Source organism: Sesamum indicum, linkage group LG9 (assembly GCF_000512975.1).
Source record: "Sesamum indicum cultivar Zhongzhi No. 13 linkage group LG9, S_indicum_v1.0, whole genome shotgun sequence".
NCBI lineage: Eukaryota > Viridiplantae > Streptophyta > Magnoliopsida > Lamiales > Pedaliaceae > Sesamum > Sesamum indicum.
Window position 1 is genome coordinate 1,824,298 of NC_026153.1, and position 11,776 is coordinate 1,836,073.

At 33.8% G+C, this 11,776-nt stretch overlaps 2 protein-coding genes across 3 annotated transcripts in view; one reads left to right on the plus strand and one right to left on the minus strand.

The window, feature by feature from the left end:
* On the minus strand, positions 2,254–5,767 carry LOC105170260 (lactoylglutathione lyase). Of its 2 annotated transcripts, none has more exons than XM_011090936.2 (8): positions 5,645–5,767; positions 5,217–5,345; positions 4,881–4,942; positions 3,645–3,705; positions 3,454–3,533; positions 3,299–3,369; positions 2,832–2,921; positions 2,254–2,586 (listed from the first exon to the last, which is right to left on the minus strand). In XM_011090936.2, exons 2-8 carry the CDS (start codon positions 5,301–5,303, stop codon positions 2,483–2,485), a joined length of 555 nt encoding a protein of 184 aa, XP_011089238.1. In that variant the 5' UTR covers positions 5,304–5,345; positions 5,645–5,767; the 3' UTR covers positions 2,254–2,482. The 2 variants fall into 2 exon arrangements, with proteins under 2 accessions (XP_011089238.1, XP_011089237.1); XM_011090935.2 differs by lacking the exon at positions 5,645–5,767 and adding an exon at positions 5,487–5,638.
* The window catches only part of LOC105170261 (4-coumarate--CoA ligase-like 7), a 4,626-nt gene continuing 2,891 nt past the window's right edge, over positions 10,042–11,776 (plus strand). The window contains 3 exon segments of the mRNA XM_011090937.2: positions 10,042–11,278; positions 11,716–11,763; positions 11,765–11,776. The exon segment at positions 11,765–11,776 is cut by the window's right edge and continues 142 nt beyond it. Coding sequence (XP_011089239.2) covers positions 10,262–11,278; positions 11,716–11,763; positions 11,765–11,776 — 1,077 coding nt within the window. The 5' untranslated portion in view covers positions 10,042–10,261.

Here is an 11,776-nt window from a genome sequence, read left to right on the forward strand (position 1 = left end):
ACCCTTTCTGCTGTGAGCAACTTCGTTAATTCATAATGAAGACCATCAACTCAACCCTCCACGGTTCTCAAGCTAGCGGAGCAGGACCTCCATCCCAGCTAGCAAGAGGTGGAACACTAGGAAGCCAAGGCGTTGAAGAGCAGATTCCTGTCGGGCTCCCAGCGGGATCATTCCACGCCTCCTGACTTTTGCCAGCCACCTTACATCCCCCTGGAATATGGGAATCACTGAAGAAAGAAATGGTCAAGCTTAATCAGCAAGTGACAGAAGAGACCACGTCTAGCTGAGCGTGGCATTTCTTTCGATGAGCACATCACGGTAGAGGAACTCTCGCTCATTTTCTAGCACCTTCACACTTACATTCTTATTATGGTACCACGGATCTAGTTGCACATATCTGTAAGTTTGAAAAGCATAGGTATATTGAAGCATTCAATGTCGTGCTTTACTTACTATGCTATTGAATTTTTTCCAAAAATGATTCGACCAACTTCCAACTGGATGAGTTAGATCTTTTGAAAAAGTTAGCTACCTTTTCCAACACCAATTCCCTAGCAGCAAGAAGTATCGAAAATCCACTATCAGTCTTTTCGAGGTGAAGCAGAAAGATAACGAGATTCTAAGGGCCTACATTAGCAGTTCAACACAACCATCTTTGAGGTCCCAACAACTTACCAGGAAGTACTGGTCAGTGCATCACCCAAAGGCTCCATAGAAGCCCTTTTTCTGAGTATCTAGCTAAAGAACCAGTAACCGACTTCCTAGCCATGTTGTCTCGGGTTAGAAAATACATGAATATAGAGGGTGTCTGGCTAGTGAAGAATAGCAATCGTGATAAGCGAGGGAGAACGAGTTGTCTTCCTCCAGTAGGAGCACGGAGAGCTAGAGGATGCTTCAACTCCCTTGTTCCAAAAGAACGAACGCTACGCCTCGCTCATTACCAGCCCGGCTAGAATGCCCTTGACAATTGACCAGCATCCTGCCTTACAATGGCCTAAAGGCTCTAAAGAAGGTCCCTAGCTCGTGAAATCTAAATATTTTTGCAGATATCACAGAGTGTAAAGGCACGAGACCAACTGGTGCCGCCAGCTGAGGCAAGAGATAAGAAGACTTATACAAGCCAGCTACTTGAAAAACTATATAAACAAAGAATAAAGGTCCGAGTAAAAGGAAGAACGCTCCCGCCACCACAACTCTTGCAAGGGCAAGGAACATGCATGGGATCTTAGAAGCCTTTCTTGACCATGGAATGTTTCTAACCTTAGAAAGTTTTATTTTTGAAATCCCTAATCTCTATCTACACCATCCTTGTAATCAAGCATTATATTATATTAATAAAGGTAATTCTTGCTTCCTATCTTGTGTTACTTGCAGAATCAGTTTTCAGTTGCTAACTCTAAATAAGCCGTCGCCACCAGCTGACACATATTTTTACATGAGTCATTCCTAGCTGGCATATGCATTTACGTAAGATTTCACCAGTCAGCACGCTCCTAATAAATCACCACCAATCGGCCACCCTCCTAATAATTCGCCCCTTGCTGGCGCACACTTCGAATAAGTCGACCCAGCTGGTGTACGCACTTGCATAAGCTGCCACCAGCTGGTGCACGCATGAACCGCTACTAGTTGGTGCACGCATCCAACTCAGCCATCACTAGCTAGCATATACAACATGGAAGCAGCTATTAGTTATTATATGATTTTAAAGAAAGTAAATGTCTTAAATTAGCAATTAATATTTTAATATTGAAAATATTCCAATAAAATACGCTAAGTTGTAAAGAACATATAATTAGGGGTTTAGATTTCTATAATTTTGCATCAAAATTGATAACCTTATTTAAATATTTCTTAATTTATCTCTTATTTTTTAAAACCTTAAATAGGGATTTCAAATTTTAGAATCTTATAAATAGGAGTTAAATTGTGTTCAAAGACCCCAGAGAGTTTGGGGTTTCGTTTATATTTTAATTCAAATTGAGTTAGATTCAGCGTCAATAAATTATATGTTAAGTATAATAAATTTATTATATAATAAATATAATTTATATTTATTATAATTAATTTGACTCGATTATACCTTATTTATTATAATTTAAAAAATAAATAAATTTTGTAGAGTAAACCAGTGGGATTACCGGAAGAATGAGGTGGGAGCAGGTTAGATATCGGTTCAGGCTGAACGAACCTGATTACCTGACATCACCACCCCTCACACACACACACACACATAAGGGATGCAGGGTTTGCAAAGGCACACATGATTATCTCCTCTAAGGAATCAGCAATAGCATGTTTCACACAAATTTTTAAGCTCTGACCATCCGTTTTACTGTAATAAGGAGTAACCATTACAGCATGTCACATCCCCATCCCCCTGATGCATCAACAACACCAATTCTAGGAAGCCATATATATAGTCAAGTCTCATAACAGCAGTATTATTTGTTTCTTAGTTCTTCAGAACCGAATTTTTACATCAGACAGCAGCGTTAGCAGTTGTTCTGGCAACCGATGCAGTATCAAAGATTTCAATCCAGTAGCCATCGGGATCCTTGATGAATGCTATATCCTTAATTTTTCCTGAAATGTGAGATGGGACGGAAAAATTGAATTTTAGATAGATTGATTTGAATCTCAAAATAATTCAAGAATAAATAAAATAAAATAACTCCTGTTTCAATTTCTTGTCCAATGGTCTGAAGAAGAGCTTGGGCAGACAGTACTAATGCATAGTAGAAATTACTGAAGTTGAATGTTGAGAACTGTAAATTAACATAAGAAGAATCAAAACTTAGCAAATTCATATATTAATACAACAAAATTACCATCCTCAGGTTTCTTCACAAACTCCACCCCTAGACTCTCGAATCTCTTGCATGCCTTATGCACGTCGTCAACAGTGATACCTATGTGTCCTGCAAGAACATCCCTAGACATTAGTCCCCAAAATATTAGGTACGACCGAGAATCGTCATCCAATGAAACATCCCATTACATTAAAATCATCTTAGTCTATTATAAATCAACCAACATGATTGTAACCAAGTACAGCAGATATGTAGTAGCGGTTCCTTACAACAGATAACCCAAAGGCACAATCAAAGCACAAGATCTAATGCACTCAAAGCCAGGAAAGAACAATAGCAGTTACATATATATCAACCCACCAAATACATATACAAAGATGTCAAAGGTCATTCACGGGTGCGCGAGCACATGTATATAAAGGGGATCACTTCAACAGATAAATGGGGAAAAAGAGAAGCATGTTTAAGTTAAAATTTTCACATACCAAACCCACGAGGTTCCGAGTTTCCATTGTGATAACCCTTGAAATCAGGATCAGTTTCAGTACCCCAGTTACTGTGGCAACACTATGGTAGTTAGATATCATGAGAGATTTGCAAGCAAGAATGTTTCTATATGCAAAAAGAAACTAGCTCTTACTGTGTAAGCTCAAGTACAGCTTTTTGACCAAACGTCCAACCCGTGCGCTGAACCGGATCACTGGGAGCCGATGATGTGTCCTGAACCAAGGTAACATAAGATAGATTGAAAACATATCAGAAACAGAAATGATTGAAAAGGTCCACCATAACATGATCTACATTTTTACATAGATTATTTGACAATTTCACCTCATATCCCAAAAAGTATAGTGAAAACTTCATCTCCGGAAAATCCAACCTTTTAAGCAACCTATAATCAAAAAATAATCAAGAAAAATCAATGATTGGGGAAATTGGCATACAAATCACCAAAGTGTATGCGCAGATCCAAACCATGCACAGGTAAAAACCTTTTTATTACTTGACATGAGCACCGATTTGGACTGAGGTAGGGGAAAAACACAATTGTTTCATTGGGAAGAAATCAATGCATCTTCTAATGAAAATGAATAGTAATCAAATAATTTCCAGGAAAAAAGAAATGAATGAAATCATCTAGCAATTGAAGTTTTGAATCAAGATTGAATGGTAGTTAAGATTAAATAAAACAATTTCCATAAAAGAAGCAATAAGGGTATTTACCATACAAATATGCCCCCCTCATTGTTCTCCAAATCCATCACTGTCCCTAAACTACAACCTTTGTTGCAGCAACCTTCTGTTGTTTCTCCAGACAAAGAAGTTGGACATGGGTACCATACAAGTCCGACGGAAAACTGGAGGATGTGATGTAATATAGCAGGTGGTGAAAGGTACTGACTATAGTAATTGTAGGGGTGGAATTGCTTGTGACTATAGTAATCCATAAACCTCAAGGGCGGCTTCTGATTTTTACCTTAATTCATAAAGAAAGTGTCATTTTGTATAAGAGAAGTGGGGGCTTTGAAGTTTGATGCATATATATGGAAATGGATCCACCTAACAATCATCAAAATCTTTGTCCCATATACATGAATATGTGCATCTGTGCGAGAATCTACTATGTTTTGAAACTCTAATACTGCAATTCCCTGCTAGACTGTTTGCAGTAAGGATGCTGTACACACCAGACTATTGGGCATATATCAAGCTAATAGTATAACAACCAAACAAGGAGACTTACGTCATGTGCATTATAAGTAATAGGACCTGTGAAACCAGAACTAAAACCTTATATACCCAATATCATCAAATTCTAGTATTCCATAGAAACTGCAGGCCTTCTATCTCAATCCAGAGATTACACATTAAAACCTCCAAACAGGATCACCAGAAAAAAAGTATAAGAACTACATAAGCATGTATAGATAAGAGAAGCAGAAAACGTTAACAGTTATTTACGTCTGGATATCCAAACTGATTATAAACTCCAATGATGATGCAAGATACTACACATGAAAAGATGGGATCAATTTTTTGCTGAAGAAAGTTAAGAAGAACACTTACGACATTCCCATTATTCTAGAGTAGAAATCAAGACTGACTTTTGGATCCTTTACCCTGAGCATCTGAATTCGAAACACACTTCTATCAGCCAAGAGTAGAAGATGACAATGCTTATAATGAAGGGATCAAAACGAAAACATACACATTATTTCCAGATAAACATTTATTATTCCAAAAACTATTTGGTTCCAATAACATAGATTCCAGTTTATAAACATTCAATACACTTGACCATGTGAAATTATAAACTGCAGAAATTAGAAGCAGCCAAACCAATTTGTCCCAGTAATAATAACAATTCCGAAATAATGTATAACGGGCTATCTCAACGCTTACAGTTTGCTGCAAGAAATAGCCTTTGGTAGCCTCATCCAGAGAAGTGTGGAGCCCTGGATTGTTCTCTGGGGACTCTTTCGACGCCATCACAGTAGTTCTCGATAAAAATCTTCTGGGCTGATAAAAAACCTGCAAATATTCAAATAACAAAGAGCTCAGAGCTGATTCACGCAATCAAGATACAAGGTACACAAAATTCTTGGTAATCAGACTGAGAGAGTGAATTAGTTGATCGAAATAAAAAGGGGTTTCCTTGTTCCTCATTTGGACCTTAGGTTTGAGAGTGAAGAGTGTGGGGAGTGGTGATAACAGGGGCGGCCCCCGAAATGTGGAGCGGATGCGAGAGAAGGCGGCTGTGAGTGAAGCAGTGGCCATAGACTACGATATTCAGAGAGCGAGAGAGAGAGATGGAGCAGAAGATTACTTACCTAGAGAGAGATGACGGTGAAGATATTGGACCCGCAAGATTTCTGCTTTTGTAGTTTTTGTACTACCAAAAATTCCACTGAACGAGTGTTCTTGATTGATATCCTCCCTGGTTGGAAACTCGCAATTATGAATTTTAGAAACATGTTTTATATATTTTTCCACTAATCTTTGGGGTCAGACAAAGCCCAAATGGAAGATCAGAGAGATTTGGGCAGCCCACAAGGATGTCCCAGTTTTCTTGGAATGGGCCGATCTACTTCATTTAACACTCTCATGCTTTAAGGACCTTTCCCGTGAAGACTTGTATTATTCGACAAACCAAATAAATTTGAAAATTCAATTGTTCCGATTGTTGGAGCCTGTAGTCTGATCTGATCTTGAATTTCCACTATATATATTTTATTAGCATTTTATAGATATTTTAGTATAAATAGTTGAGTAAATTGTTATTATAATCCATAAAAAGCTTATCTAAACATAATTGGAGAATTAATTTCTATTAATTGTTTATAAATTAAACTGTTATAAATTATAAAAATAATTGTTCATCATTTGAATTTTAAATTAGTTGTTCATTGTTTTGATTCAGTGTCATTGTATAGTGTATGGATTTAAAACTTTTCACAATTTTAATGTTTTTTTAGCAAATTTTAATTGATTTGTTTTGATATGGACAAGTCAATTTTCTAGCTTCGCAACTATTAGTTTATAAGTACCCATATAATTATACGTAAATCTCTTGTAGTTTAAAAAACTATATTAATATTCATGATATTTGGTTCCATCTAACAAATAAATCCATATGTAAGTCAAAATTCATTAAATTTGCTAATAATAGCAAAAAAAAAAAAAAAAAACTTGAATGAAGATTCATATTTACATCCAATTAATTTATTACTAACTTATTGTAAATCAAGTAATTTTTTTATGATCAAAATATCATTATAAGGATGAAGATATGCTTCTTCATATATATTAACATGTGAAATTATAACAGTATTTTGTTTAGAAAATATTTATTTGATTTACAATAAATTAGTAATATTAAGTCAATTAAACCGTATTTGAACTTTTATATAATTTTTTTGTTAAATTTCAACAAATTTGATTATTTTTTACTAATAAAATAATTTATTTATTAAATAAAAATAAATATTAGAAATACTAAATATAATATTTTAAATCACATAAAATCTATATATAATATATCAAATTTCATAGGAGAATGATGTAATTATACTAATGCTTTATGATTCGAGGAGCATGTCCTGATTCACGATAATAATTAGATTAAAATCATTCTTTTATATATATATATATATATATATATATATAAAAAAGATAAACGATAAAGAGAGTGTGAAACTTCAAACAAGTCTTGGATTAAATTTATTGAATTTGTTTTCAAAATTTAATTTGAAAGGGGGCAGCAGACAATCAAGGCATTGAACGTGCGAACAAGTGCATGTACATTCAACCTATCATAGAACAACGAGTGAATGTGGTTGCAGCACGTCGCATGTCTAATGTATGGTGCGCGCTTCATGTCCATTCTCTTTTTTGTCATTTAATAAGACAACGTTAATTAATTATATTCATTGTCAAGGCATGATTTTAGTCTATTTTTAATAATAATATTTTATTTATTTATTTATTATGAATATATTATGTATTGAATACAATAATAATAATAATAATAATAATAATAATAATAATAATAATATATTAGTTAATTAAACCCTTAATTACCCAAGTCTTGCTTAGCTTTACGTCCTAATTAAACCCTTAATTTGGACACAGAACGAGTACAATATACGAAGTGGTCAAATTTTAATAGGTCAATAGACTAATATATAGAGTAAAACTGTATTTAAATGATATTTAATGTCAGAAAGTGACATCCTTCAATAATATAGTTGGTTGAATACAAAAATTCTAGTCTAGTGGATGCCCTCATAGCTCACTATCACGATGTTCAATAATTTAGTTTTTAAATTACTCCTACATATGTTAATGATTCATATTAATTGCTATGATTATTTGTTTGGCGGAACTGCATGTTTTTTTTTCTTTATATATATATAAAATAATAATTTAATATATATTATAAACCGATTCATAACCCTGATAATTTAAAAAAAAAAACCCGGAAAACACCAAAATAAAATAACTAAAAGATTAATTTATTAATAAAATCGAACCATGATTTTTTTATCAAATAAAGAGTTAGCATGATCGAGTTAATCTCTTGAAAATTACACAAATAATTCTTGAACTTATAATGGCTTTTATTTTCAAAAGAAAGTTCTGAAAAATAGTTTATTATATTGCACCTACCAGACATATCAAATTTTTAATTATTACGGGAAAAAAAGGTTTACCATCACGTCCAAATATAATTTATTTAATTTGTAATAGCCACAAGTCTTTTGCAAATAACAACTTTGTAAATCGCGATGGAGGTATAAAAAAATTTTGGGGGCATGGCCGAGTGGTAAGGCGGGGGACTGCAAATCCTTTTTCCCCAGTTTAAATTTGGGTGTCGCCTAATTAATAAAAAACTAGAAATCTCTTCTTATATTCTGTTATGCTGATATAACTTGCAGAGTTCTTCCCCGATGGAAGCAGAGAAAAATTAATTTTGGAAGCTCCGTCCATAAACCAAATGGTTTATGAATATCCATCAAATTATAAATGTTTAAAGACTTTATTCGTGATAGAGTAAGCTATCATGATATTTAACAAAATTATAAGTATTTTTATTATTGTTTAACAAATTGTCAAATAATAAAGAGTATTTAAATTAGGATTAATTATACTTAGATATTACTTGAAAATATTAAATTTTTTATTTTTTTAAAAAAAGTTAAACTTACATTTATATCCCCTAAAAAAATTCTCAATTTACGCATGGCCTCATTTCAATATGGTTGGACATAAATTACTGATGTAAGTAAAAAAAAGTTTACAAATTTTTTGTACTTATAAAGGGATAAGTGTAATATATATATATATGAAATGGGGTTAATATCAATAAATTTTTTCTTTTACAAGTACAAAATTATTACATGAAACGTTAAATAAGGGATACATTTGAAAATTTATGCAATTTTTTTGCTAACTTCAGCATTTTTCAGGTATAAATACTAAATTTTTGGAGAGGGTTTATGTATAATTTCAAAAAAAAATTAAGTGGGAGTGTAACTTTGTATTTTTCAAAAGTCTAAGTATAATTAACTATTTAAATTATGATAAATTCTAATAAAACACATTTATAAATTTACCCTTAGTTATACAATATTTTACAAATATAATAATATTAAAAATGGACTCAATTGTCAACTTGCCTTATCTTTTACAAGTCGTGATATTTTCAAGAAATATTAATTAGAACTTTTTTGCCGTTTGGATTAGGTACGTGCATGAAACGGGCAACCATCACTGTTTCTCTCTCTCTCTCACACACACACTCTCCAACTCTTCGGTCAGCGTCTCGTCATAATTTCGGGTAGATGGCAAATCACTCATTCCTCAATTAATAAAATTAAGGCATCAAATAAAAGTCAGAATATTGTGGGTTCCACCCTTATAATGTAAGTAGACATTTATTTTATAATAGTTTATTTTTTTTAATCCTAATTAAATGCATTCATTAATTTAAATTCTCAATATATTTAGTCTGTTTTTAAATTTAAAAATATCAAATAACGTAATAAACTGTGTATTATTATTAAAAAAAAAAGAGGAGTAAATGCCTCCTATTTACGAAAAATCATCTGATGAAGTTAATTAGAATAAATATGAAATAATGGTTGTATTTCAATAAATAAATGTATATTCGGTTAGTAAATAAATAATTAGATGACATTGAGATGCATAGTTTGGGGGACAACAACATTTGAATGTGCTTTTTCTATAAATGAATAGTCCTTTCTTTTCTAAAAAAAAGAAGAACTAAATAGAATATATCGAAGACACTGCATATTTTAAATTTATATTATATTTGTTAATTAAAGAAAAAATTTAAAAAAAATGAATAATTGATTAAAATTAATAAAATGAATTAACTCCAAATGTGTATTATAAAACACTTATTGATAAAGCAAATTAGATGAGGTGATGGTCGTTTTATGGAACAAATAAATAAATATATATAAAAGCATTTTAATGGATGCCAATGAAGATAATTACTACAATGTCCCCTTAATTACTTATGTATTTGATATATAGTTCAATTTTATTTGGTTATCATTTTATAATTTACATACATATTATAAGACAGTGACTATTGATTAGTATTTGTAAATATAATAATGTAACTGTCCTTTTTTTTCTGAAAAAACAATGAAAAACAAGATAAGAAAACGGAGTGGGAATACAAAGACCCGACAGAGGTAAAGGTACATTGTTGCTTCTGCTTACCGACCGCTGACGGTGACACGGGACACGCTCATTAAGATTCAAGAACACACACAACACGCACTAATCATCAACTGTTACCACATTCGTTTCTCCATTTGCCATCTCTGCTTGATTGTTCAAGATCTCCTCTGAAGGCTTTTTACTTCCAAAAAAAGAAACAAAAAGATAAATCCCCAAGAAGGAGAACCGAGGGCATGGAGAAATCGGGCTATGGCCGCGACGGCGTATACAGATCGTTGAGGCCGCCATTGTTTCTCCCCAAAGACCCCAACCTTTCAATGGTTTCTTTTCTCTTCAGAAACGCTTCATCTTTTGCTGATAAACCAGCCCTTATAGATTCACACACTGGAAAGATCTTAACTTTCGCCCAGTTCAAATCCATGGTTTCAAGGGTCTCCCATGGCTTACTTCAACTGGGCATCAAGAAAAACGATATCGTCCTCATCTACGCCCCCAACTCGATCCAATATCCGCTCTGTTTCTTCGGGATTGTTGCCATAGGAGCCGTCGCCACCACGGTCAATCCCATTTATACTGTTTCGGAGTTATCTAAACAGGTTCAAGATTCAAAAGCTAAGCTTATCATTACTGTTGAAGATTTGTTGCCAAAGGTCAAAGATTTTGGTCTGCCTGTTATTTTGTTAGGCACCGAAAAGAATTCAGTTTTGCCCATTGGGAGAATTCCTTCAATCACTCTGTTCTCTGAGCTTGTGAATAGTGAAGGGTCTGTGAGTTTAGATAGTAATCGTAATGGAATCAAGCAAAATGATACAGCTGTGTTGTTATACTCGTCGGGCACCACGGGTACTAGCAAGGGCGTAATACTTAGTCACAGGAATTTTATTGCGGCGTCTCTAATGGTGACTGCTGACCAAGAATTGGCGGGTGAAATGAACAATATCTTTCTGTGTGTTTTGCCTATGTTTCACGTGTTTGGTCTCGCTGTTATCATGTTCTCGCAGCTGCAGCGTGGCAATGCTATTGTTTCCATGTCCAAGTTTGATTTGGAAATGATTTTGAAGACGGTAGAGAAGTATAGGATCACGCATATGTGGGTTGTTCCTCCAATTATACTCGGATTGGCTAAAAGTAGTATGGTCAAGAAGTATAATCTGTCATCCTTGAAGCAGATTGGATCGGGGGCCGCACCTCTTGGAAGGGAATTGATGCAGGAATGTGCAAAGAATTTCCCTCAGGCTGTTGTTGTTCAGGTAATTTCTTATGGTCACATGAATTATAAGTCTTATATTCTTCCTGCAACCAAAGATCTTATTTTGAAATGGACGAGATGCCAGATTTGATTTTGTAATTCTTGACCACAATCCATATCTCCTGGGCTGTCAATCAAATCCAGCATAAATTTAGTAAAGAATTACAGACGTGAATTTTGGAGGACATCATGGGATATCAAGTTTCTGAAAACCCATCATCATGTGCTGCAATATGTATGTGGGGTTTGGGCAATAAAATATGTAGGAAGGAATTAAGATACAAGATATTATTGCGAGAACTAACTGCAGAAAATGTTTCTTGGCAATTCAATTCTGAGCAGGTGCTTGCATTAACCACATGACATTTTTTATTGGTGCACTTTAACTTGATCTGCTACTTGGTGTTGTGTTCTGACAGAAAGATAGTGTGATTTCAGGGCTATGGAATGACTGAAACCTGTGGAATTGTCTCTATCGAGAATCCATATGCCTCGGCAT